Source organism: Myotis brandtii, unplaced genomic scaffold (genome assembly GCF_000412655.1).
Source record: "Myotis brandtii unplaced genomic scaffold, ASM41265v1 scaffold139, whole genome shotgun sequence".
NCBI lineage: Eukaryota > Metazoa > Chordata > Mammalia > Chiroptera > Vespertilionidae > Myotis > Myotis brandtii.
In genome coordinates, this window is record NW_005354965.1 from 1,317,160 (window position 1) to 1,344,194 (window position 27,035).

Consider the following 27,035-nt stretch of genomic DNA (forward strand, 5'->3'; position numbering starts at 1 on the left):
GATTTATCTTGTTTGTTTTTACTTTTTAAGAAATGCAAACAGATTGCACAGAGTAAAGAAGATGATGATGTAATAGTGAATAAGCCTCATGTTTCGGATGAAGAGGAAGAAGAACCTCCTTTTTATCATCATCCCTTTAAACTCAGTGAACCCAAACCCATATTTTTCAACCTGAATGTGAGTATTAGTGTTTATGAATTGATTAAAACAGCACAACTTATGGAACTTTTAAATATTTAAATAAGACTCAAATGGAATTTAGTTTAATTTTTGAATTAAATACCGAGAAGTAAAGAACAAAAACAAAGTCATTCTGAGACTGTTGGAAAGTAATTGAGAAACTTTATTTTTTTAGATTGCTGCAGCAAAGCCCACGCCTCCAAAAAGCCAGGTCACGTTAACAAAAGAGTTTCCTGTGTCATCCGGATCTCAGCACCGAAAAAAAGAAGCAGACAGCGTTTACGGAGAGTGGGTTCCTGTGGATAAAAATGGTGAAGAAAACAAAGACGATGATAATGTTTTCAGCAGCAATCTGCCCTCTGAGGTAAGTAAGAGGAATATTATGTATTTTTCTTTTTTTTTATACCTGAATCTGCCATTTTATTGTTATTTTATATCTGATTTGGATTCTGTTTCACTCTTCTTAGGGCCGGGGTAAACGGCAGGGCCGGGTTAAACGACAGATGAAACAACCCGCAGCTTCTCATTTGACAGTAACTCGATGCAATTCACTTTGTGGAACCAAGCCACAAAGTGAAAAGCATCGAATTGCAGAGAACAGTGTTGTCACATCCCTCCCCAACATTGGGCCCTCCTTGCACTTGTGGGAAGGTAGCCCAAGGTACAACTATTTAGCGTCCCGTTTTGCTTCAAGGCTTTATAGCTCTAGATTTTGGTGGTAGCAAATGTACTGGCTGGAGGGCTTGAGCGGACAGAGGCAGATCCTCAGGTTCAACACAAGAAGTGGATTGAAAAAGGTCATTGTAGGCTGATGTGAGCATCTTGAATACATAGCCTATTGCCCTTAAATAATGGTTTCTTACTGTTCTCTGGGTGGTTTGTCAGATAGCCTTTAATTTTAATCATTTCCCTTCCCTGTGCTACCTTGGCCCTTTGGAATTCTTGTGTTTAACCTAATGCTCAGCCTTGGTGTACTCCATTTCCCTTCTCCTTTCTCTTTTTGCTACTAATGAAAGTTGGAGAAGTGGAATTCACACCTTGAAAATTTCACGAGGCTATAGTTGTATCTTGTCATGATGCAGTAATAACGCCAAGTGTCAAAACAACCCCATTAAAATGCCACCTGATTAAATGTGCTGCTAAATATAGTGCACATGAAAACAGCAAGACTGTATATATATGTAAATATATATATATGTATCTTTGTATGTATCTCTGTATCTGTACCTTTGCTGTATCTTTTAATAAACAGTTTACTTTTATTTAACTTGTTGTGCAAAATCACGCTTGGGGGATACGGGAGGGTGGAGACTTACTAGGGGGGGTGGGAGTTTTAAAAATACCGTAGACTAGTCATCACCTCTTGCCCTTGGTTTCCAAAGCCCAGACATCTGTCCAAGGACTGGATTAGATACTGATGCCCTTACAATGTGGGGCTTCTTCCCACTCCCTTTTCCTGCAGTTCTGGGATAGGGATGTCAGAGAGACCTGTACTTTTCCCCTCAGGTTCTGTTTATCGCCCATATGGTCATCTTCCACTAAACACCTCCAGTATTAGAGATCAGTCAGAAAGTGAACAGAACCCAAATCAGAAACCTTTTTCCCCTGAGCCATTCACAGGTGACATTTTCACTGTGTGTGCGCGGGAGGTTTTGACCTGTAGCATTTTAAAGGACAAAAGTTATATACAGTGAAGCTGACTGGACATGAAAACTAGCCAGTACAACCACAGCCACCAGTGATGATCAGTTACATAGGGTTCAAAAATCTAAGTTATGCCGTCACCAGCGAGGTTGGGGTAGCTGGTTTGGATCGTATTTTATTGAAACGACCTGAGTAGCTCAGTTGCTAATCCCCAAATCCAGCTACCGGCACATCTGAACAGGGAAAGGGGGAACTGATATTTGCAACTAACTTAAATTTTGTAGTAGTTGAATATAAATCATAAGAGGGCTAAACAGACTGAGAAATTATGATTGATTCATATGCTTTTAGTAATTTCTTGCAGATTACGCATTTAACAGAGTTGGAAAAAACTTTGCAGGGTGATGATGTGAGAAATATTTCCTGATAGAATGAAGCCCCATAAATACTACAAAATTCCAAGGGGTTTTTCTGCGGAGATAGTGACTATAACTATTCAAGTGCTGAGTGAATGCTGATGACCATTTCTTTTTGACAGAGCTTATATATACATCTACTCACATATTTATATTAGAAGTTTAGTGCTCAGCCAGTTTGAGTCTTAACACTGATGGGGGGCAGGTGCCTTAGTCTTGGCATCTAAAATGGTTGTCAGAGTTTAATTGAAAGTTGAGAATACTTATTTCAAAGAAATTTGGGGGGGAAGGTGGGTATTCAGATTTTATAAAGTATAAAGAAGTGTTCTATTATAACAGGAGGGAAAAAGCTTCTGTTCATAAAGCTACATAAATAGAGACGATTTTTCCTTTGGGAGGATGTACACAACTTTTTGATATTAGAACTCTAAGCTAGTTTCTTAGAAGATTATTAGGCTCAAACAACATATAGGTAAACTTTAAGCAAAAACAATTCCAAAGTTTTAGGAAAAGGGACAGGATCCTCCCACCTCCCAAACCCCCTCAGGTCTCTGTAGGAATAATATAAAACACCTAGAGGAAATGTTCATATAAAATGTTTAGTTCTAGTTATTTAGCTGTGTCTTAGAAATATACTGTTTTTAAGATTGATGTTCTATATACCGATGTTTGTGGAATGCTGTTAGTCACATCTTATGAGAGCATTAGCGCTCTTGGTTCCCTGTCAGGGGTGTAAAGTCTTTTAAAGCCAATATTTTAACTGAAAAGTATTTTTTCCTATTGCTCTTTTTCATTTCAATAAATGGATTTTGTGGTTCTTTAAATTGAGCATAAAACATTTAGGCAAAGGTCACAGATTTGATCTTAGTTTTGCTATAATCCTTAATCCCTTTCATTGTCTTGCACTTGAGTGCTCTTTGACATAACTGGATAGACGTGGATGGATCAGCAAATCCATTTCTTATGGATTGTCTACTCATCAGATTGTGTGTGCTCTACTGCCAACCAGCATCATCGACAGTAAAGAATGACTACAGAATTTTGACCATATTTGTGTGAATCTGATTGATAAGCAATGAATAGAAAAAATGTTGGAAAACTTATTATTTAAAGAATTGTCCTCAGGGGCATTAATTCTTAGTAATAAAGCTAGCAAAGACTTATTGGGTAGAAGATTTAAATGTAATCTTTGACAGAACTTCCTTGGGTTTGCTATCAAGCACAAATATTTTAGCGGTCCAGAAGTTGCCCTCCCTTAAGGTCTAGTGATTACTTACATGTGAAGATATTTTTTTGTCTTAGGCTTTGTGCTTGGTTTTTATTACTGAAGAATATTTCCATATCCCAGTGGAGCTAAAAATTTCAGTGTTTAGAAGCTCTAGATTTATAAAGTTTTTAGTTTAAGTTCTTGAGGCAAGATGAAAATTTCCTTTTGAAATTGAACACATAGTTCCTAGCGTACTAGAATGTAAATATAGCCTTGTTATTCATTCTCTCCTTAGATGGGATTATCACTGAATTTCCTTAAGCCAATAGGTTATCTGTTTGTTTTCTGTTATAATTCATTTAGGTTAAATGTGTAAGTTAAACCTAAGCATTGCACTAGATTATTTTATTTGATAAAAATATCCATAATTCACTTTTTAAAACTAATCAAACACATGTAACTGAAACATTCTAGATTTAATAGTGCGGCTTTTTTTGTAGTTGTCATTTTCTTTTATAACTGAACTTTTGTATTTTTGCTAAATATTTTAAAATCATGTTTTATATATAGATGTTTTTTCTTACAGTTCCACTATAATTAAAATTTTTCTTTTATGCTGTCTTTGAGATACCTGCAATTACTTGTGTAGAATATAATTTTCACTTTATATCCTTTCATTGTTTTTTTAAGAAACACTTAGGATATTTGTTCTATCTATGTAAATAGTTAGATTAACAAAAGGGGGAAATAAATTGACTTAAAAGTTTTTTTTGTTTGTTTAAGGGGTGGTAGTGGGAGGGAGGAGAGAGAAACATTGATGTGAGAGAGACACACATCGATTAGTTGCCTCCCAAATTGCCCCGACCAGTGGCAGGAATCAGACCTACAATCCAGGTATGTGCCCTTGACTGGAAATTGAACCTGAGACCTTTGTGCGCGGGCCTACGCTAACCACTGAGTCTGGCCAGGGGAACTTAGAAAGATTTTTCAACGAGAAGAACATACATTTATAACCTAAGGCCCTGAAATGCATCTTACATGGTGCTAATGATGTTACGTATTTTACTATTCCTAACGCCTTTTTTGAGGAGGGGTTCAGTGAAGAAGGAAACTTGGGTGGGGCTCTAGCAGGGCTGTCTCAGTACAGCTGTGAGGCAGCTCTGCCTGCTCTGGTCTGCTCCACTCCCTGGTGGTCTGCACTGCCCTGCACTCCAGACCCTCTAGCCAGGGGAGCACAGGCCTCAGTGGAAAGGGCACGTGTGCTCCCCTAGCACCTGGGTGGGTTAGAAAAGGAGTGGTGATCTGTTGTGTCAATGAAGTAGGAAGGCAAAATCACCTGAATAGGTTTGTATTAATGCGAGAACTGGGATTATTCAAAACACTTATGTAGATTTCATATTTCAGAACAAGTCCTTGGGAAAAGGAAATTAAATATTTCCCTCATTATAATGCCTGGAATATTATTACAGAATTATAATTATGCTTTAGATAATTACACTGTATACATTAGGTTGAAAGTCTGTAGTGTATCTATTGAAACAGCTTGCTGATGACATCTTGATAAAGTATTCTATAGGATTTAGGTTTTTTCCTTGGTTTTTAGAAGGCCTTTTGGTATCATTTTGGTACCTTGCACACATTCCTGTTTCTGAGCAACAGTAAAAGCTGGTGAGGAGGGCTCTAAAGCTTCACTGTACAGTATAGTTTACTGTATACTGTCTGTATATGTGTACTCCAATACAGAAGTCGTTAGCCACTGGGAAGTCAAGTTGCTTCATTGCACTGGCCACATTTTAAGTGCTCATTAGCAGTCACTAGGAAATTCCATTGGACGTTGCTCATGTAAAGGGTAGGTGTAATTTTATACTGATAGAAAATGTTTGGCCTAGCCCATGAATATCAATGCTTTGGGGATTTTATAATTGGCTTTTCATGCATTATTGTATATCCTGAGTTACCTTGAAAACTGGGAAATGTGCTTTTTGATACAAACTCTTAAAGTCCTTTAAGAGGTTAAGATAATCCTGATTCATTCTGAATATATTTCTTCACATTTAAAAAGATATGAAAATAATAGTCAAATTATTATTTAATAGAGTTTTGACATGATCTTAAAGCTAACTTGCTAAGCCTGTTGAAGAAGAAATGAAATTATATTACCTCAGGAAAAAACTGGTTGTAATTTTATCTTACGGAAATTTATATTAAGCATCCAAGGTTGCTATGTTAAAGTTCTTTTCAGAATGTGATGTGAATTTGACATGGAATATTACTGAGATTTGAAAGAAGTTTCATCCTGGGAATAAGTGATGAAGCATTAGGTTACCTGTTTCCACAGTAAAGTCTTAAAAAGAAAACAGTGTGAAGATAGAATGTCTTCAGGAGGATGAATTCATAGAGAGGTAGATTCACTTGCTTTCCAGTGGGGAAGGATTAATTTTATTCTAGAAAAGTTGGGAGTTTTCAGAGCCATATTAATTATTATTTTTTGTGTGTGGCTAATTTATAGTTGGAGATTGGGGGTCAGGGTGTGGGAATGGTTGGTAGGTAGATTTTCCCCCACTATCTCCTGAGTTTAGGTTTTTAGAATGAAACCCTATTACCAATGTATACCTAGACAGCTATGAGATCCAAAGTAATTCTGACAAGGGTAATGAACAATATTAAGGTATATTCTGTGGGCCTTTTAAAATTACATCAATAATCCTTAGAGTTTTAGGAAACATCTGAGGTAGGCCAAAGGAATATAAATTCTGACCAGAAAGTCCCAGCAGTCAGAATTCTAATAGAAATGAAAAGTGAGAATATAAAGTTTCTTAGCTTGTTAGTCTGACTTCTTATAGGCCCCCAAAATAATTCTAATTAGTGTGGATAATTTATTAAGTTGACTAAGAAATTAAGATATTCATTTATGAGATCTACAGTTTAGTAAATACAGAATGAATTCAGTTTAATTGTGCTTTCATTTTAAGATATGTATAAGAATCTATACGTTGTGCTACTTTGTAAGAAAGTCTTTAATTTTGTTAAGAAATAATAGAACTAGGAATGATAGGGTGATTAAGGGGCTCTGAAGTTAGGAAAAGAAAGGTTAGTAATCCTTATGCATGAGGTAGAATTATTCTTAGTCATACACCCTTCTCTACTATATAGGTCTTATTTTGAAAGAAGTCTTATACACAATATACAATGAAATTACAGGTCGCCTTTACTTCGCTTCTTAAACAAATCCTTAGCTGTGAAATTGTTTTACTATCATACCCATGCAGTACTTACTAATTATTCTTTGTATATTAATATAGGGAAACCTTCCCATGACATACAGCATTTTCCAAAAATGAATTTTCTTGGGTGAAATAACTAGGAGATATTAATGGGTTGGTTATGTTGTGTCAGAAGAAGAAAAGTATTAATAACTGGTTAGTTGATACAGATCCACCTGCTCTCTTAATATTAGAACAAAAAACATCAGATACTCACTCACTTGATGGCTTTTTCCTTCTGTGGTTGAGCCTTCCACAAACCTGACAAATTGGGAATTTGCCCTAAGAATTTTCCTGGACATTATGAAAAACTTTTAAAAGTTAAATCATTGTCACCTGCTTAGCATAAAGTTTTTACAAGTAGACTATGAACTTTGAAAAGGACTTAAGACTTTTCAAACATGTCTCAACTTTAAGTGTTTTAAATGTACCCCCCCTCCCCCGAAATATTTAACTGGTCATGAATGTACATAAAGTGAAAAGAGGTCCATTTATTTACATAATGAGTATTTTGATAAAATTTAGTTCTTAAAACCAAACTGCAAAGCCGCCAGGTGAAGAGATCTGCACAGGAGTAGAGGAAAGGTGATTGACGCGATAGTGGTTTTCTGCTTCGTTATTCAAAAACCTTGTTTATTGCTTCTGAAGGTTATGCTGATAAGCAGTTTAAAATGAAAACTGCTAGTAATACAAAATCGTTCAAAAAATTCTCAGTTTACTGCAAAAGACTTTTATTGGTGAAGGTTGGAGATTTTTAAGTTTTTCATGGAATTTTCTGGTTGTAATTTGATACAGAAAACAAGCAGTCAGTCAGCTTTTGCTTCCTCTGACACTGTAACTTACCTGAAATACTCCTTGTCTGCTTCCCAAGGTTACTTTACCTTTTTGAGTCTTCTGCCTACTTTATAAAACTGTTAATAGGTATATAAGACTATGATTTTGTTTTTGATACATAGCAACTAAGTATATGAGCAGTTTTCTGAACTTAGGGGTTCTATCGTAATTTGAGATAATTATGTTTTCTTTCTTAGCCTGTGGACATCTCTACAGCAATGAGTGAGCGGGCACTTGCTCAGAAAAGACTCAGTGAGAATGCATTTGACCTTGAAGCCATGAGCATGTTAAATCGAGCTCAGGAACGGGTATGTAGCAGTTTAATGTCTAAATAAGACTTTTACTAACTAGATTGTTGTGACATAGGCAAAATCAGTAGCATGCTGTTGAAATGTAGGTTCTTATCTTGAAAATCCAAGGGAAAGATCATTTATTTTTTAAAATCTTCACTGGAGGAGTGAAGATATTTTTTCCATTGATTCTAGGGAGAGTGGAAGGGAGGGGGAAAGGTAAGGGGTAAGGAGAGAAAAGCAGAGACACATTGATTAGTTGTCTTTCACATGAGCCCCAAGGGGGTGGGGTGGGAATCGACCTGCAATCCAGTTATGTGCCCTTGACCTGGAATTGGACCTGAGACCTTCTGGTGCACAGGCTGATGCTCCAACCACTGAGCCACGGCCTACTTAGCTTATTTTAAACTAGAGGCCTGGTGCACGACATTCTGGGGGTGGGGGTGGGGCAGTCCCTCAGCCCTGCCTATGAGGGATGTCCGCCTGCCTGCTTAGGCCCACTCCCCATGAAGCTGGCAGGCGGACATCCCCCAAGGGTTCCTTAGCACTGCCGCTTCTGGCTGAGCGGCACTCCCCGTGTGGGAGCACACTGACCACTAGGGGGCAGCTCCTGTTTTGAGTGTCTGCCCCCTGGTGGTCATTGCGAATAATAGCAACCGGTCGTTCTGCCGTTCGGTCTTTTTGCATATTGGCCTTTTATTACATAGGATGACCATGGCCTAATTAGCTTATTTTAAATGACAGTGATTTGGTTCCTGGTCCTTCATTCAGTAAATATTTATTATGTACTATATGACAGGAACTGTTTCTTGAGCAAATAAAATAGAAAAAATTTCCTGCTGAGTTTATAATCTGGTTTATAAAAATAGCGCATTGGCCATAATAGGTCTGTGAGATGAAAGTAGTATTATGAGTTCCTGCTTTCCAGTGACGCAAACTGAGCTAAAGAGTGGTTAACTGATGCCCAAGGTCACAAAACTAGTAAGTGAAGAGGGTGGCATTCAACCCAGTCAGCCAGGGTCCAGAGTCACCTGATTTTAACAATGGACAGCTTTTCCTTCTTCCTTTCTTTCTGTAAGTACTTGTTCATACAGATAGGAAATACATTGCTTGATAATCTTACTAATGGGATTCACTGAATGTTATTAAACTACTTCTTTGAAATGTTTAAAAAAAGATTTTTTTTAGGAGAGAGTGGGATGGAGGGGGAGAGACACATGGATGGGTTGTCTCCCGCATGCACCCTGATCAGGGTGGGGATGGTGGGAGCAAGCCTGCAACTGAGGATGTGTCCTTGACCTGAAGGGAACCCGGGACCCTTCAGTCCGAGGGCCAACGCTCTACCCTCTGAGCAAACTGGCTAGAGCTGGGAAACAATTTTAAATATGTATAAAATCACTATATGGTCTTAAAAATTGAATATCTAAGCCGTAATACAGCATTTTCAGGAAGGAACTAAAACCATTTCTTTTAGTGAATTAAATTGTTAATTCCAGTGGCATTTTAACCAGCTGAGTAATTTTAACTAGGTAATTGAGTCATCTTCTTTTCTTCAGATCGATGCCTGGGCTCAGCTGAACTCTATTCCTGGCCAGTTCACAGGAAGTACGGGAGTACAGGTCCTGACACAAGAACAGTTGGCCAATACTGGTGCCCAAGCCTGGATTAAAAAGGTAGACGACATAATGCACACACGAAAGTGTTCCAGTAGAAAGCTAAATTTTTTTAGGAAGTGTTTAATTAAAAATGCATTAAGAGGCCAGTGACTCTAAAAAGAATTCATGAGTAAATTTGCTGTGTGTGTACTCCAGGATGGACACAGGATGGACCGGATTCATGAGACATGGCCAATGTATAAATATGGCTCAGAGCCATGGGTTTATATCCTGAGGTTATTTTTATTCTTGCTGCCGCTGGTGGGGCGGGTGGTCTTTTTAAACTGTGTTTTGAATGCTCACAATGTGTCTCAGGTGCTGTTCTGAATATGCCACCGTTCCTGTTGGACTGCTAATCTAATGATTTCAAAGCGGTGGTTCTCAAATGCTTTCTCATCCTGGGATACTTTATTACAGGTTTATTTTTGATGGATCACTGCCCCCAAGAGCCCTCTACCACCCTCATTGCCATTCCTCTATTCCTCTGCCCTCTTTCCCTTCCTTAGTGCCTGCACCTCCTTAAGCTCCCGTAGTCCCCAGCCCCCTCCCCGCCCCCCCTCTTGTGATCCTCAGGCCCAGGTCCCCTGGTTGTCAGCTGTTGGTTACAGCAAGTGGTTGGGAGGCCCCAGTATTAGCACTGCATGTGGTGATTTGGCCGTGGGACTGGAAGGCTCGGGGAGGATGGCTGGAGCGTGGGGTGGGCATTGCTGAAGGGTGAATGGGGTGGGGTGGGGATGGAGAATACTATCTGTGGACCACCACTTGGGCCCTGGTGGCCTTTGGTGGTCCACAGGCTCAATTTGAGTACCACTGATCTCAAGGAAAAAACAGGACATGAGACCTAAATTCAAGGGAGAGGACGGATGCCTCGTGCTGTGAAGATGGAGGTGCTCCTGGTTTGATTCCTGCAAGGAGACCTGTGAACCCCACCTACGGCTGCCTCATTGTTGGGGGAGTCTTAGGTGGTTACGAAGGGCTTTCTGGAGAAATGTGTGCTGGGGAAGGATGTGGCTTGCTTGGATGGGGGTGGTGGTGGTTTATTTCAGGAGTGCGGGCAGCGTAGCGGCGCTGACACTGGGCGGCTGCGGGTCTAATGGATAGGGAAGGTTTCTTTACCTGCTGTACTCCTGGCTCCTTTTGTGATCATGGGCACGTAATTAAGTGGAATTCAGTCTACAAGTGTCACATGAAGGAAGACAAGGCCTTATTCCTGCCCTCAGGGTGGTGATATGACAGGTGCCTGTGGAGAATCGCCATGAGTGCCAGTGAATGAGCTCATTTCTGAGAAAATGAGATTTTGGTTGTTTGGAACTTTTAATCTCATAACATTTTCAATTTTGATTGCATTATCTCTGGTGATCCTCTTATTAACAAATTAATATAAAACATAGTTTCACTTTGCCTGCCATTGGGGGCGGGGGGATAAGCACTCTTAATATGTGTATATTGAGGACACAGATTCATTAAAAAGTTACCACTTAGGTAGTTTACTAGGGGGTTGGTATTGGGAAAAGATGACAATCTATTTAAGATTTAATTAATTTTGGACTAATTATATTACATTTCAAATGTGAAGTGATTTGTGTAGTATTTGAAAAAATGGCTTTCATTTCATTGGGAAGAATTACAAAAGTACGCCTATTTCTTTAACAGTTTAATTCTTTAAAACTACTCCATATTTCAGGAAGTGAGACTTGAAACTTACATGAATGTTTTAGGCACATAATAGTCGTGTACATTACTAGTTAGAAACTTTTGAATATGATTCCATTGTAAAATTTAGTCTAATATTTGTGTATAATGGAAGTGATCTATAATGCTTCTAAACATACTTCTAAACATCGTGTTAATTTATAAAAAGTGAATCTTTTATAGATTCAATTGGTTCCCTGAATTTTAACAAAATTTCCAGTTTTGTAGGCAGTTGACAGATTTTTAAATAAATATTATGTCAATTTAAATCATTTTGATAAATTATCATGCCTTAAAGCTGTGTTCATTGACCAAATTTTTAAATAACTGAAGAAAGCAATGCTTTCAGGAAAACTATTTGTATGTTACTTAAAGAATATTTGCTACTAACATCAAGAAAGGAATGTTTTATTTCATAAAAATGAGGTAGAACATGCGAAAAAGTTATTAGGCAACAGAAAAATTTAACACTTATCTACTGCAGACTGTCTACTTGTGTTTAGGAAATGTTTCCAAATGCTCATTTGGCTTTTCTTGCCTTGCTACAGCTCAGCGCCCTCTTTGTTAAAAGCCGCTCGGAATGCCTGCATTTCCCTTACACTTTTGTATTTTGTTGCAGTAAATCAGTATATTCTTAGTAGATAAAGGAGAGTTTTATTTATTTTTAACATTTAAGAGTTGTTATTAAAACAACCTTTATTTTTTGAGATGGTATCATTTGGACATGACCTGATGAATACTGTTTACTAATCAGCTTTTTTGTTAACTATATACACCCTGGGGTAAAGAAACATGAATATATCAGAATGGAAACAGAATTGAAAACCTGGGTGATTTGGGTATTTGTATGTACTCTGCACAGTTGCCCTTTTTTTTAGGAGTGTTTCCTGGAAAAGAGGGGCCGATGAACCTGAAAGTAAGTAAAAGCCATTCTAGGTGTGTAGCAACAAGGCAGTTGATATCCAAGCATCAGCTAACTTTTCTCTCAATACATCAACACTGCATGGCCTGCACCAAATAAGGAACTGAACCAGGGGTATGTTTTTACCTCCACAGCCGCCTCCTTCCATCAGAGCACCTTGTTGAACTTAATGTCTGTCACACAAATCATTGGCATGCTTTCTCCCCAGCATGTAATTAAAAAGCTGGGGGAAAAGAATATACAGTTTAAATACTGTCAGAAAACAAGATTTAACAAATTTGGTATTAACTTGTCAATACAGGAATGTGATTAATGAATACTATTTCTAGATTTACCAAAAATTTTGGCCCCCTTTATTGATAAGTTAATGACATCTATATATTTGCTGGAGAATGTAAATTTAAAATTTAATAACAAGGAGAAATAAAAAATGATTTGGAGATATCACATAAAAAAAAAAAAGACCAACAGTAGAATTTAGTAGTTTGTTGTATGTACATGGACGCCTCAGAGGCATCCCGTATTTCTGAATGTGTGACGATAATTGCCTTGGTCATGCTAATGTCTGTACTTGTGCATCTTACGACATTAAGTGGTTTGCTGCTTTGATGGAAATTATGGTTCAGTGGGTTGGATACAAGAGAGATGACTGTTCACAGAATAACCTGTGAACTTTCACCCCTCTGTATGGAAACTTGTTTCAGGGCCAAATCCTTGTAGCTGTCTTCTTGCCCCGGTCAGTGCCAGCCCTACTATTCACAACACTGCTGCTACCGAGGCCTAGGTATGTAAACGTTTAAGGAGTTTTTTAAAAGTCTTTTAACATCAAGCTAGGTTTTAAAGGAATTCAAATTCAGTTTGGTATAATAACAGGTTATTTTATGTGATTGTCTTCCATTTCTTACTGTGTAAATTGATTATAGTTATTCTTTTGCTTCATAGGATTTTTCTATGTAAAATATTTATACTTGCTCCATGGGAGAATGGGGAAATAAAATGGGTGATAACAGTCTGCTTCTTCAGTGTCCGAACTATTTCTAAAATGACTTCTGGGCTTTATTTATTAACTAGGTGCACCTGGGACAATTAATGACTGTTTTAACATTGCCTTCTTTTTATTTTGCAAGCTAAGAAGAGATACCAGTGAACGTAAATAGTGGACGAAAACAGGAGTGTTCTAATTTTTTTTTTGGAGGGGGCTCGAGGGCCACTGTTTTAAAACTGCCATTTATATGCCTTACGTGACTTTCAAAATACTATTATGTTAATGTGGAAAAAATTAGAACATGCACACTACAGTATGTATAAGAAGCATTTAAATGTAACAGCTATAACAGATCTAGAAGTAAAATCAGATTTCTTTTTTAAAAAGTGACACTGAGTTGACGGTCACATTCTAACTGTAAAATTGGGACATTTTACCTTTCTTCTTTGGACAGGATCAGTTCTTAAGAGCAGCCCCAGTAACTGGAGGAATGGGAGCCGTTTTGATGAGAAAAATGGGTTGGAGAGAAGGAGAAGGATTAGGAAAAAACAAAGAAGGAAATAAGGAGCCTATCCTCGTTGATTTTAAGACTGACAGAAAAGGTAACAAGTGTTTTGGGGAAAGTTTATTATACCCCCTTTCACATCCCAGCTTTCATTGTCTACGTTCTTTTGATGTCTGTGATCCTGACCTGCAGGCTCTTCTGCTTATACAGCTGTTTTTTGGGGGGGCGGGGGGGGGGGGTTTAAGCCATTTCCAAAAACTTACATAATTATAGGAGGAAACACTAATTTCAGCTTTAAAAAGGGAACCTGTGTTAATGTTAGTTGCTAAAAATTATGGAACTTTGAATATATCTATGATTAAAATTTTAACTAGATTTTATATTTATAAAGCAGCCATTTTGTTTTGACAGGGAATATATTATCTTTATTTCTAGAATATTTTTTCTTAGATATTTTATCCCACATATTCTTTTTATTTCCTATTAAAGTGCTGTTTAGTCTCCGCCTTATAAACCCTCTTTTCAAGCTCAGTAATTCAGTTCTTTGGGGTTGGGGAATAGCAGATCAGCTGCCTACAATAGTGCTACTTTTTCATAATGCCCTTAGTTTGGGGCACCTAAGTATAATCCATGGGAATGCCAACTCAGTGTGATGATTGAAGCTTATTTGTCTGATTTTTAAAACTCAAATGTATTTTCCTTATCTTTGTATTCAAAGAGATTTCATTGAAATTAATGCAATTACATTATTCTTTCTTAATGACCATGGAAACTGAATAGCTCCAACTAAATTTTTTTTATTGTTTTGCATCAGATTTTCTACATTGCCATCCATGTAGAATACCATGTTGCCATTTTATTTCCAACTGGTGGGAGTATATTGTAATAATGATACTCAAAAATAGCATGGATAGAACATGACAGTCTTCCTGTGATGTAGCATTAATTCAAGCTTTAAATTAGGAAAGAGCATTTTGCTAGTTATGTCACATTGACATTTTATTGCTTGTGCAAGCTGAATAGATGATCTGTCACAAAAAGGTGGTTTATTGGAAGAAAACATGTTGGATACATTGTGTAATTCCAGGGAGCATTCTCTGGAATTGTACGTGGGTTGGGTTTGGGAAAACACTGGTTTTGCATAGTAACATAGCTAAGCTACCTGGGAAAGGGAGGTTATACAGTTGTGTGTTTGTCTTTTGAGAACACCTCACATTAGATAAGTCAGAAAGGGCTTCGTGGTTGGGGGTGGAATGAACCCATTTATCAATTAGACGGCATTTCTCACTTTTTTACTTGTGTGTGACCTAAAATCCTCATCTTTTGAGGAACATATCTTTTACTGAGCATCATCTTTTAAAGAATGGGCAACCTTTAGAAATCAGTTGGAATAAATAGCCACTACTTTTTAAACTTACAAAGCAACAGGCCTGGAGTTGTTGATAATGATGGCACTTAATTATATGTATTCACATACTAAATGCTTGTTTTCTGAACATTTTATATAATTTCCAGTACCAGGGTGTATAAATAGGTATATTTATATGTTGAAACACAGCAAAATAGAAGTCCAGATTGATCTAGAAACAAGGGTAAGAGGAATGTGTTGAAGATTTCCTTTGAAGTTTATTTCATTAACACTGATTTTTTTTTTTTAAAGGTCTTGTGGCTGTAGGAGAAAGAGCACAGAAGAGGTCTGGGAACTTCTCTGCTGCAATGAAAGATCTGTCAGGTGAGGGACACGGGGATTCTTCTAACCCATCCTTACTTTCAGTTCATAATTGGTTGTCACAGATGGTGGAGATAATTAATAACTGGTTATTTTTTTCTCTGCAGGCAAACATCCTGTGTCTGCCTTGATGGAAATCTGTAATAAGAGAAGGTGGCAACCACCTGAATTTCTCTTGATCCACGATAGTGGCCCTGATCATCGCAAGCATTTTCTCTTTAGGGTAAATATGAATTTCTGCATTAATTTTATACATTTATTAATTTGATGACAATGGTAGCGGGTGAGGGATAAGTATATGATCATAGGATTGATATATTATTGGTGGGCTGGGAGTGTGTATATGTATAGGTAGAGAGGAGGGATTTTTAAACATACAAATATGCCTCTTAATATGACTTTTAAAAACCTTACTTTAAAAATATGTTGGAAGGGAAAGTTTTGGGCAAAGTCTTGTGAACTGTTTGTTGCCATATTCTAGTAGGAAATGGGGAATTAGAACTATCAGGCTTTTTTTAATTTGGAGACCTGCTTTTAATTTGCTGTCTCTTTTCCCAAATGATTTGCTTCTTCTGGGTTGAGGTTAATTTGACTTACATAGTATGGGTTTTATGTTTTAAATTAGTTTTCTAGCATTTAGTGAAAAAATAAAGCTAATAGATATTAAAGTTTGATGCTGTTCTTATTGTATGTTTTTCTTGAATAGGTATTGAGAAATGGAAGCCCTTACCAGCCCAATTGTATGTTTTTCTTGAATAGGTATTGATAAATGGAAGCGCTTACCAGCCCAGCTTTGCCAGCCCTAATAAGAAGCATGCTAAAGCCACAGCAGCTACTGTGGTTCTTCAAGCAATGGGCCTTTTACCAAAGGACCTCATGGCTAATGCCACTTGCTTCAGGAGTGCCTCACGTAGATAGATTGAGGTTTTATATTAATCATTTCAGATAATTTTACTCTGCATCAAAATGTATTTCCTCTTTAATGTTGTAAATATTTGGCAATTTAAAACATTGTGTAAAAAGCAATCTGTACAAACATCTCCCGGCTTTGATTTTTGTACCATGGAAATTGTATTTAACCATACAGGGTTTTGGTATGTTTATATTGTTTACCTTAGTGATGTATTTGTTTAAGTGGCTAACATCCAAACGATTGTTTGAAGGCATCCGTAATCTTCAGTGTGGAATGTTAAATTACGCTTTTATACTGTATTTTGTACTATGATGTAACTCCCCTTCCTTATGGCTAGGCTGCTGTAACACTTGCCTGTAATCAGTGAAGGGCTGTGCACCTTGTACTAGTTCACAATGAATTCTGCTGGACAGATACTGGGGCCAGTGTTATTGAGGTAATCAAGCAAGATCTGTTCCACAGGGCTGAAGCCACCATCTCCCCTTAAAATTTTGTAGAAGTTATAAAAAGAAGTGGTATGTTGTGTGATGATCAGCACTAAGTCCTATGTTCCCGTCAAAGCCACTTGGGCCATGAGAAGGGAGTGAAAATGAAGTCCGACTAGAATTCTACTGCAGAGGCCAAGTACATTTAGTATGGCATTGAGTTGTGATATAGTTTTACTTTGATGTGCATTTTGAATTTCAGCTACACCTAGATAGACGTAAAATGATAATTAAAATGCTGTAACCAACTTATCTAATAAAATTGGCACCCAGCCACTATTTTGTTGACTGAGAGAGTTTAAGTTTATGTTAATTTTTAGGGTCTAATAGAATATTTCATGTGTATTACAGTGGTATTCATATGCTGTCTCTATACTTTATTTTAAAAAGCTTAAGGCCCAAAATATAAACTTCTCTGGAATAAATGTGGTGTTTTATTTTCTGGAATATAAAGTGATCACATACTTCTTCACTAAATACTACTGTTTCTTTACCCAATGCTTATGATTTCTAAGCACTTTTATTTAAAAAAATTTGAACTAGACACACACACACTAAATACTACTTTGCCATGATGGATGAGCGTACTTTAAACTCTTAATACACTATTCTATATGGAATACAAAATACCCTTACCTGAATTAACATGCATATGCATTAAAAATATATGTGTGTGTATACATCTATCTATTTGAGAGAATTGTAAAGAAAGCAACTAAGAAGCATCAACAATCAACTCAGTAGATATTGTATAAATTTGGTTTCAAACTTTACAAGCTAGAACCTGCTCATAATCCTTGGTAAATGGTTAGTTTTGCCCAGATGTCATTGATACTAATTTAGCCTCAATTTCCCATTTGAAAGGAAGCACTGACATTGATTCAATTTTCTATTCAGTTTATCATTAAGTTATAGGGATCTAGTTCTCATTCAAGTTACTTGAGTTTTTCATATGTGAATATCTTATCAAAAAATAGTGAAACTGGAGAATGTTGATCTAAAATCTTAACACATGCATGTAATAAATATTAACGGCTAATGTTTATAAACATTTGAATATTCCCTTCCAAAATGAAATTTAAAGCCAAGGGTATAAAAATCTTGAATTTCCTTGCCAGAGGCTTTTTTCCTCAAAGATTCCTTTTAGGCTTACTTTGGCGTTCAGGATCTCCAATTATAAAGGTAGTCACTCATCTCCACATTCCGTAAGGATGATTTCCCCAGTACTGGTGTTTGGCTAAGTTGGTCCAGAGTCTTAGGGTGCAACCCACAGTTAGCAAGCTCCTCACGAACAGTCTCCTGTGGGAATTGGTACCAGTCAGTGAAAGCACACCAGCCTTTTTGAACACTCAGTTTTTAATAGTTACCATGGGAACTTGGACACCAATGCCTTCATACTATTCATTATCAACAGAAGTTGACTTAAAGAATTTTTGCATAGTTTTAATTGTAACTTCTAAATAAAACCTAAAAACGTCAAAAATTAAAGGCCATTTGTTAAATCCTCATGCTAAGTTGCCATTTTTTTGGTGGGGATATTATTTAAGTCACTAAGTACAACAGCTTGAAATCATAAAACTTACAATAACAACTTACATAGACACATCCCTTACTCTCAGAAATTATCATTGAAAATTAGTAAATACAGTTAACTTGAAACAGTTTGGCTCATAAATAACTTCCTTCACCTACTGTGAGGAAACTAAAAGTCTGTTTACAGCTCTCCACTCACCTTTCCCAGTACTTTATCCACTGGAGGGCAGATGTTGAACACAGCGGTTGGCTCATGTGTATACAGTCCTGCAGAAAATGACCCACTCTGTGAAGATCCGAGTAGCATGGTCATAGCATGTAGAGAATGAGGCATGACAGGACCTGTGATCTCCAAGCTGAATTGATCTTTGTATCCAGAAACAACCTGTGTCTTCACATTTACACTTCGTGCCTTACAAAAAATTGAAGGGGAAAAAAATTATGGTCATCTCTCAAGCCTTTGTCCCTAGCTAAACACGTGTTCACTAACTTTTCATTAGGATTTTCCTCTAAGTTATGGAACAAAAGTAGTTCATAAGACATGGAGTGTATAAGAATAAAAATGTTTAGTAAATTCTGTCTCCAGTATCCTTTACTCCAAATTATGAGATTGTCAGTTTAAGTAGATAAAATTTTTTCATATGGTATTCACTCTGATTTAGTAATACACTTTCAATACAGGATATTGGTAAAACAAATTGATTCTACAGCTACTAACATTCAGTATATATTTGTTTATATGTATAATTTTCAACAATATGGATATACAGGCACCCCTTGCCGATATTGTGGGTTTGGTTCCAGACCACTGCAATAAAGGGCGTACACATGAAAGTGGGTTGTAAACTTTTTGCTGGTGCAGGGTCTTGCTTTCAATTTGTAAAAAACGCAACATCTGTGAAATGCAATGAGGTCTACCTATTCAGTTATTCTTTTCACTTATTCATGATCCAGTTTTTGAGATAATTCAATATTCTTGCCTTTGAGACAAGCGCCCTGGCCAGTGTGGCTCAGTTGGTTGGAGCATCGTCCAGAACAACAAAAAGTTGGTGATTTAACTCCTGGTCAGGGCACATACCCAGGTTGTGACTTTGATGCCCAGTCGGGCCACGTGCGGAAGGCAATCAATTGATGTTTCTCTCTTAAAAAAAAAAAAAAAAGAAAAAGAAATGAGAGAACTTTTCTTTATGGCAAAAAAGATTAACACCAAAATTTTTGTTGCCAGTTTTATACTTGGTAAGAAAATTTTTTTATATAATTCATATATTTTCATGTAACTCCTTTGGTATAACTACATTAAATGATTTTTTACTGGGAGAAAAAAACAAAAAAGCAACATAAAAATGCTAATAAAACAAATGTCAAAAATTTATCCTATCAAAAAAGAAAAAGTACTTTTAAAGAAGCTAGGTTACTGACTTCCAGTCAAAATAGCAGAGTAGGTAGGTGAACATTGTCCACCCCCTCCCACGACCACATCAAAATTACAACTAAACTATAGAACCCCCATCATTCAGAACCACCTGAAACCTAGCTGAACAAGTCCTACAACTAAGGACGGACGAAAACAGCCACATGGAGACTGGCTGGCAGATAAAAGCCAGGATGGTGCCTCAGCTGCAGAGGTCCCCGCTGAGGACGAGGCCCCGCTGGGCCGGGCCAGGGCTCTAATGCCAGTAGAGAAGTCCAAGGTGTGAAACCCAGCAGACCTGGCTGATGAGACTAGCACTGCTGCAGTCCCAGGTGTTGCTCTTTAAGGGCCCGCAACATTAATAGCCAAGATATGAAAGTAACCCAAGTGTCCATCAATAGACTAATGGTGAAAGATGTGATACATACATACAAAGGAATTAGCCATAAAAAAAAGTGAAATCTTGCCATTTACGACAACATGGGTGAACCTTGAGTGTATCCTATATAATAAAAGGGTAATATGCAAATTGACCCTAACAGCAGAATGACTGGTCACTATGACACACACTGACCACCAGGGGGCAGACGCTCAATGCAGGAGTTGCCCCCTGGTGGTCAGTGTGCTCCCACAGGGGGAGCTCTGCTCAGCCACAAGCCAGGCTGACAACTGCCAGCACAGCAGTGGTGGTGGGAGCCTCTCCCGCCTCCCCAGCAGCGCTAAGGATGTCCGACTGCAGCTTAGGCCTGCTCCCCACTGGCAAGTGGACATCCCCTGAGGGCTCCCGGGCTGCCAGAGGGATGTCTGACTGCCAGCTTAGGCCCGTTCCCCCTGGGGAGCGGGCCTAAGCCAGCAGGTGGACATCCCCCGAGGGGTACCAGACTGTGAGAGGACACAGGCTGGGCTGAGGGACCCCCTGAGTGCACAAATTTTTGTGCACCGGGCCTCTAGTTATGCTAATAAAATAAGTGAGATAAAGAAAGACAAATACCATCTGATTTAATTTATGTGAATTTGAAAAAACAAAGAAAAACAAAACAGAAACAGAATAAACTGATGGTTGTAAGATGGGAGGGGGGAGACAGGTCAAAGAGGGGAAGGGATTAAGATGTACAATTTGCCACTTACAAAGTCACTGGGATGTAAAGTACAGCACAGGGGATACGGTCAGTAAGACTATAATACTGTATGGTGTCAGATGATTACTAGACTTACTGTGGTGATCACTCCCTAAGTCATAGAAATGCCTAATCACTATATTGTACAACTGAAACTAATCTAATATTGTATATCAACCTTAACTGAAAAACAAAGTTATTTTTTTTAAAAAGAAGCTATGTTATGAAGATTAGTGTAGGATTACCCTCCAACCCCTTATTACCTTAAGCATTTGCATGGTGGCACCTCGGAAAGCTATCGGGGATAAGAGAGTTGGTGGAAGTCCTGCCTGTGGACCTGAAGTAGCAATTAAGCTCTTACAGTTGATCAAAAAATTTAGCAACGTAAAGGTGTTTGTTCCCTTCACCAACACAACAGACTCAGGTCTGTGATCCATTTGTACTTCATGTTTCTCCTTACGCCTGAAGATGACAATCAAGGAAATTGCAAGTACAAATCCCATGCCAACGGGAAAAGCAGTTATCTTGATTCTGAATCACCTGGGACCCCTTTCCCAATTCCAAACTGGAAATGCTCGTTATCATGTCTTCACTGCAGTTATAAGGCACCTGTTTAAATCAAAATGACTTGACTTTAACCTGCATTTGCTAGAAATTGACACCTAACAAAACTTTCTTTGCTAGTCAAAAATATATTCTGTTCCCCCCACAAACTTCAACAAAATGGAATGTTTGCTCTTTTTAAAATATAGCTTCTTAGTTTATTGGTACTTAGGGTTTTGTTATTTAGTGTCATGATGGTGAATTAATTTTAGTATGATCTTAAGATAATTTAAGATTATGGTCAGGCAGGCTAGTGTGGTTCTGTGGTTGAGCATCAACCCATGAACCAGGTCACCAGTTGGATTACTGGTCTGGGCATCGATTTTCAGTGGGGGGAGTGCAGGAGGCAGCCGGTTGATGTTTCTCTCTCATCGACGTTTCTCTCTCCCCCTTCACTTCTTCTCTCTCTAAAATCAATAAAAACGTATTAAAACAAAACATTGTGGTCAAATAAAACTGCCAGTCAATATTCCATTGCTCACTAACTTAATTCAATGAAAAACAATTCTAGTTAACAGCAAATGAAAGGATACAGCTTGATAGAGAGTATGTCTGGCTTTTTAATTTTATCTTGCACACCCATCTCTTCCAGCCAGGAAAAACTTTCTTCTTCATCTTCATCACTGATTGCTTGCTCCCTAAAAAATTGCTATAGTTAGATTTCCCATTTCATAAAGCTGTTTCCTCTACAAAACTACTGCACCGAGGCGATAGCCACTGGATGACATAAAAGGTTATTTTCATCACATACTCCCCATGTCCCAAGCTTGTCCCAGATGCTTTCTTCTTCTCATGGCCACTTTCTTTTACTAAAGGCAGAGAAAATTCAATACCTACATGAGAAAAAGAAAAATTACTGAGTTGTTTTTTTTTTTTAAATATATTTTTTATTGATTTTTTACAGAGAGGAAGGGAGAGAGATAGAGAGTTAGAAACATCGATGAGAGAGAAACATCGATCAGCTGCCTCCTGCACATCTCCCACTGGGGATGTGCCCACAACCCGGGTACATGCCCTTGACCGGAATCGAACCCGGGACCCTTCAGTCCGCAGGCCGACGCTCTATCCACTGAGCCAAACCGGTTTCGGCGAGTTTTCTTTACTATACTAGTAATTTAAAAGAATTTAACGGGTATGCCTTACTTTTAGAGAGTCCGAAATTTGAAAATGTGAGTCTTTATATTTGATTTATTAAGGCAGTAGCTTTCAAACTTTATTTTATTTTTTCTTTTTCAATTAGTTTCCATTTAGTATTACCTTGTATTAGCAGCCCATAACACACCAATACAGACCCATATCTCCTTGAAACAAAATGTTCAGGAAACAATACATTCTTACTACATGTAGTATTCTTTCATAAAGTATATACTACTCGTTATTTCATTTTTTTAAAATGCTGATTAAACCCAGTAAATATATCTTTTGTCCACTCATGGGTTGACCCAGTTTGAAAACTGTTGTTAAAAGGGGTAGGTAATTTGTACTATGAGGAATTTGAAGAAGTGTATATTCAGACAGGGACTTTCCAACCCAGTATGTGTTTAGAGATCCGTGAAAGGAAGATCATTAACTTAAAACAATGTATAAGGAACAGCTTAAATAACTGCTATAAAAAGAATCAGAAAGAAATAAAATATTTCTTAATATAGTTAAGACCAGCCAGTGTGTCAACCTATGAACCAGGAAGTCACGGTTTGATTCCCGGTCAGGGCACATACTTGGGTTATGGCCTGTTTTCCCAGTGGTGGGTGTGTAGGAGGCAGCCGATCAATGATTCTCTCATCATTGATGTTTCTCTCTCTCTCTCTCTGAAATCAATAAAAATATGTTTTAAAAAATAATATAGCTAAAACTAATAAAAGACAATTCAACTGACAAAGGGTATTTTTAACTTTCAAGAAAAGAGTTTACTATATAGTGTGATATTCTTATTTTAAACTATAATTTTACCTTCATTTTTCATAGCTTCTCTTATGCCTCTAGTTGTAGGAGACATGAGAGCCGTGATTACATCATTTCCTGCTAATCCTGATGCACGAAACAGGATAGTAAATTGATAGGTACAAACGTAGAAATAGGGGCAAAGTTTTGTCTTCAGAAGATTATACAAAGAAGTGAAGCTCACAGACCTATGAAGCAAATTTTCTTTAGTTAATTAAACATTTAACTTCACATCTAAAATATAATATTGTATAATTCAGCTTGCTATTCACCCTGATTTGAAACACAACATAAATATTACAGATAATGGTTTTCATTTTTGCCGTTACATACAACTTGGCTTTTAAAGAACGGAAACTGGTCATGGGACTCACTGATAACTTGTACATATTTAAACAGTGTTTACCATGTAGACACTAACCATTGTTTTCTTTAAATAAAATTTAATTGGTAACTTGTTGGTAATTATCTTTGTGCAGCTTCTGGTGAGAATGGAAGCAGTCACTGACAAGAATCTTAAAGAATTATGTTTATGTGTATTTACCAAACATTTAAATGAATTTCACAATTGCATAAAGAGTGAATAAGAGCTAACAAGTAAACAATTTAAATGTTGGTTATTAACAGTTCCAATAAAATCATTCAGGAGGAAGAGCGATCTTTCTACCACTAAATATTTCCACATAATGAATAAAACAAGAAGAGAATACCGCTAAAATGAAAATTCACTATTGGATCACACAAGTTTTTACAAATCTTACCAGTCACTCATTAGAATGCGTTGTAGGGATTCATCATTCGACCAAGGGCTTGTCTTTGCGGACATTTTCCGGTCGGCTCCCATCCGAGGGAACAGGGAGAGCCAGGGAAAGGCGGGGTGGAGCCAGTAGACAAGGCTCTGCTGGAAAGCACAGCGCAGCTCAGTGCAGAGCTTGGGGTCCTGAAGTCCAGGCAGCGCACAGGTTTGAGCCACAGAAAGAGAAACTTTTATTAAAAAGACACTGAATATACCAAACCCTTATCTTCACTGCTTCCTATAGTAAAGTGTTCATAACTGTTACAGGGGCTACAATGTAGTTTATTCTTATTTGGGAGAACCTTTCTTGTCAGCAATTATAGTCTATCCAGCCATACATCACAAGGAACACTTAAACATAGATGGGAACCTTCTCCTGTCTCTACCATCCTCGAGAAAAATGACTTATCTTTTTTATCAGGAGGGCAGGGACTGTGTGTGTGTGCGCGTGCGTGCGTGCATGCATGTAGGTAATAACACATGCAACCGCACCCCCCCCCCCCCCCCCCCCCCCCCCCCGCCCCGGGCTCTATTTAAAAAGTAGCCAGTGCCCTAGCCAGTTTGGATCAATGGATAGAGCTGAAGGGTCCCAGGTTTGATTCTGGGCAAGGGCACAATCTTGGTTGCAGGGTTGATCCCCGTGTGGGAGTCAACCAATCAATGTGTCTCTCTCACATCAGTGTTTCTCTGTCTCTCCCTCTCTACTCTCTTTAAAAATCAATGGGCCCTAACCAGTTTGGCTCAGTGGATGGAGCGTCGGCCTGCGGACTGAGGGGTCCCGGGTTCGATTCTGGCCAAGGGCATGTACCTTGGTTGCGGGCGCATCCCCAGTGGGAGATGTGCAGGAGGCAGCTGATTGATGTTTCTCTCTCATCGATGTTTCTAACTCTCTATCCCTCTCCCTTCCTCTATGAAAAAAATCAAAAAAATATACTTTTAAAAAAAATAAAAATCAATGGAAAAATATCCTCAGGTGAGGATTAACAACAACAACAACAAAAAAAAAAAAGAAAAAAAAAAGAAAAAAAATAGTAGCCAGTAAAAACTGGTAACCCGAATCCCAAATCACCCTTACCAATTTATTAAAAATGAGGTACCAAGGTCTCTTTTAGGTAATCCTCTTTAACCTAGTTTAAGTTGATGAGCTGCTTCAAAGTAATACTATTGCATTTCTCTGAAAACATTCTAGAATTCATCAACTCTAGTAAATTGACAAGACACCATCATTCAGGTAGCATGAGGTAGTGCCTTTAAAAGAGTGCACATTTTGTGAGAAAATGAGTAAAGTAACCAGTCTGCCTTTGTAACCCTATTCCTCCATTGCTTTTCATTCATTTTCCTTATATTTTCTTTCTCAAAAGCCTTAGAAAAGAATGGCTTAGTTCAAGTAATGCCTCCCTGCAACACCGACCATTTCTCAGGACAGGCCTCTAAATTGAATGGCAGTCACTGAGTCTGATGAAAACTATATAAAAGCACCACTTTGGCAATACAAAATCTCCAAGTGTTTATGTCAAAAGAAAAACTTACTGGAAGGAAATATCTGGCATTTTTGCAGAGAAGTAAAATTTACACTGAATTTGTTACTTTAAAACATAGCTCTTTTCTTTCAGAATTACCTGTATGCTTTGAGGCAGAGTCACTTCTGTTGCTCTGCAATGCTGGACGACACCCTGAGCCTCTTCCTGTGCTTTCAAATGATCTGCCCAGGTAAAGGGTTGAGAAGAGGTGAAAAGGAGTCGAGTTTTAATACTCCAGTCCACAGGTAACTCTGTACTTTCTGGGGAAGGCTTATCAGATTCGGAGAATGATCTGTGTGAAATCTTTTAGAAAACAAAGAACACAAACATTAGTAGAGTAGCAAGGAAGAAACCTTCAGCCTACAGATTTCATGAACATACACATGATCGCTGAAATGTCGAAATTTTAGAGAACGTGTGATAAGTAGCATAGGTAATATACTACACACCGTGAAAAAGTCTGTGAACAGTAGTTATCTCTGGGAAGTAGGAATTTTTTGGAGGTGGTGGTGGTAGAGAGACAGATTACACTTTTCAGTGTAGATAGTTCTATTCAGTTTAGTTACAAAAGGCATGTGCTTGCTGCCCAGCCGTTGGCTCGGTGGTTGAGCGGTCACCTATGAATCGGGAGGTCGCTGGTGCAATTCCTTCAGGGGGTGTGCCTGGGTGGTGGGCTCCATCCCCAGTGTGGGGCGTGCAGGAAGCAGCCAATTGATGAACTTTCTTTCTCATCAGTGTTTCTATCTCTCTATCCCTATCACTTCCTCTCTCTAAAAATCATTGAAAAAAAATATACAAAAAGACATGTTATTTTCATGATCACAATTAAAGAAATAAAAACGATTACTAATGTTGCTATCTAAGCAGAAATCTTCCAGGTATTTTACAAACACCCTCTAAGCCACTCAAACTCTGAACCCGGGGCTAAGCTGCCCTTGGCTATGGAGAACACGTGGAACAGTATTCTCACATCACAACGACTTTCTCAGGTGACGTCACAAACACAGCAGGAGAGGGGACATTTCCAGTAGGTCCTGGGAAGGCCTTTTCTGTACCAGGAAGGGAGACTGGTCCTGGGGGCGAGCTCGCTGTCTCAGGACCACTGTGCCCCGGTGGGACCATCACAGCACAAGGATGTGGGGAGTGGAAGCGGGCTTGTGTGTGAGTGTGCGTGTATGTGCATGTGTGTGTGCGTGTGTGCATGTGCATGTGCGTGTGCATGCATGTGCGTGTGCATGCATGTGCGTGTGGAGGGTGGCAGTGGCGGGGGTGTCAGCCAGCCCCAGTGGCACCGCATCCTGGGGGGTAACGTGGGGACGTGAAGACTCAGTGAAAAGCTAAGTTCCCGCGGCGGCAGCATCCGCAGGGGTTGGGGTAGGACTGCGGGGCCAGG

At 38.3% G+C, this 27,035-nt stretch overlaps 2 protein-coding genes across 6 annotated transcripts in view; one reads left to right on the forward strand and one right to left on the reverse strand.

The window, feature by feature from the left end:
* The window catches only part of SON (SON DNA binding protein), a 33,509-nt gene extending 16,497 nt beyond the window's left edge, over nt 1–17,012 (forward strand). For 2 of the 5 annotated variants that reach the window (XM_005860724.2, XM_014535173.1), the window contains exons 5-12: nt 31–177; nt 356–544; nt 7,742–7,852; nt 9,391–9,507; nt 13,543–13,690; nt 15,254–15,325; nt 15,430–15,545; nt 16,082–17,012. In XM_005860724.2, the coding sequence (XP_005860786.1) occupies nt 31–177; nt 356–544; nt 7,742–7,852; nt 9,391–9,507; nt 13,543–13,690; nt 15,254–15,325; nt 15,430–15,545; nt 16,082–16,240 (1,059 nt within the window). In that variant the 3' untranslated portion in view covers nt 16,241–17,012. Of the gene's footprint in view, nt 1–30; nt 178–355; nt 545–647; nt 1,443–7,741; nt 7,853–9,390; nt 9,508–12,807; nt 12,888–13,542; nt 13,691–15,253; nt 15,326–15,429; nt 15,546–16,028 lie in introns of those variants that run through there. The other 3 variants (XM_005860726.2, XM_005860727.2, XM_005860728.2) reach the window with 3 other exon arrangements.
* Nucleotides 17,013–17,447: 435 nt separating this feature from the next.
* Nucleotides 17,448–25,945, reverse strand: DONSON (downstream neighbor of SON). Its single transcript, XM_014535179.1, has 9 exons — nt 25,742–25,945; nt 24,088–24,266; nt 23,336–23,514; nt 22,137–22,218; nt 21,919–22,023; nt 21,046–21,244; nt 19,332–19,394; nt 18,453–18,665; nt 17,448–18,019 (listed from the first exon to the last, which is right to left on the reverse strand). Exons 2-9 carry the CDS (start codon nt 24,168–24,170, stop codon nt 17,882–17,884), a joined length of 1,062 nt encoding a protein of 353 aa, XP_014390665.1. The 5' UTR covers nt 24,171–24,266; nt 25,742–25,945; the 3' UTR covers nt 17,448–17,881.
* Nucleotides 25,946–27,035: the final 1,090 nt, after the last annotated feature.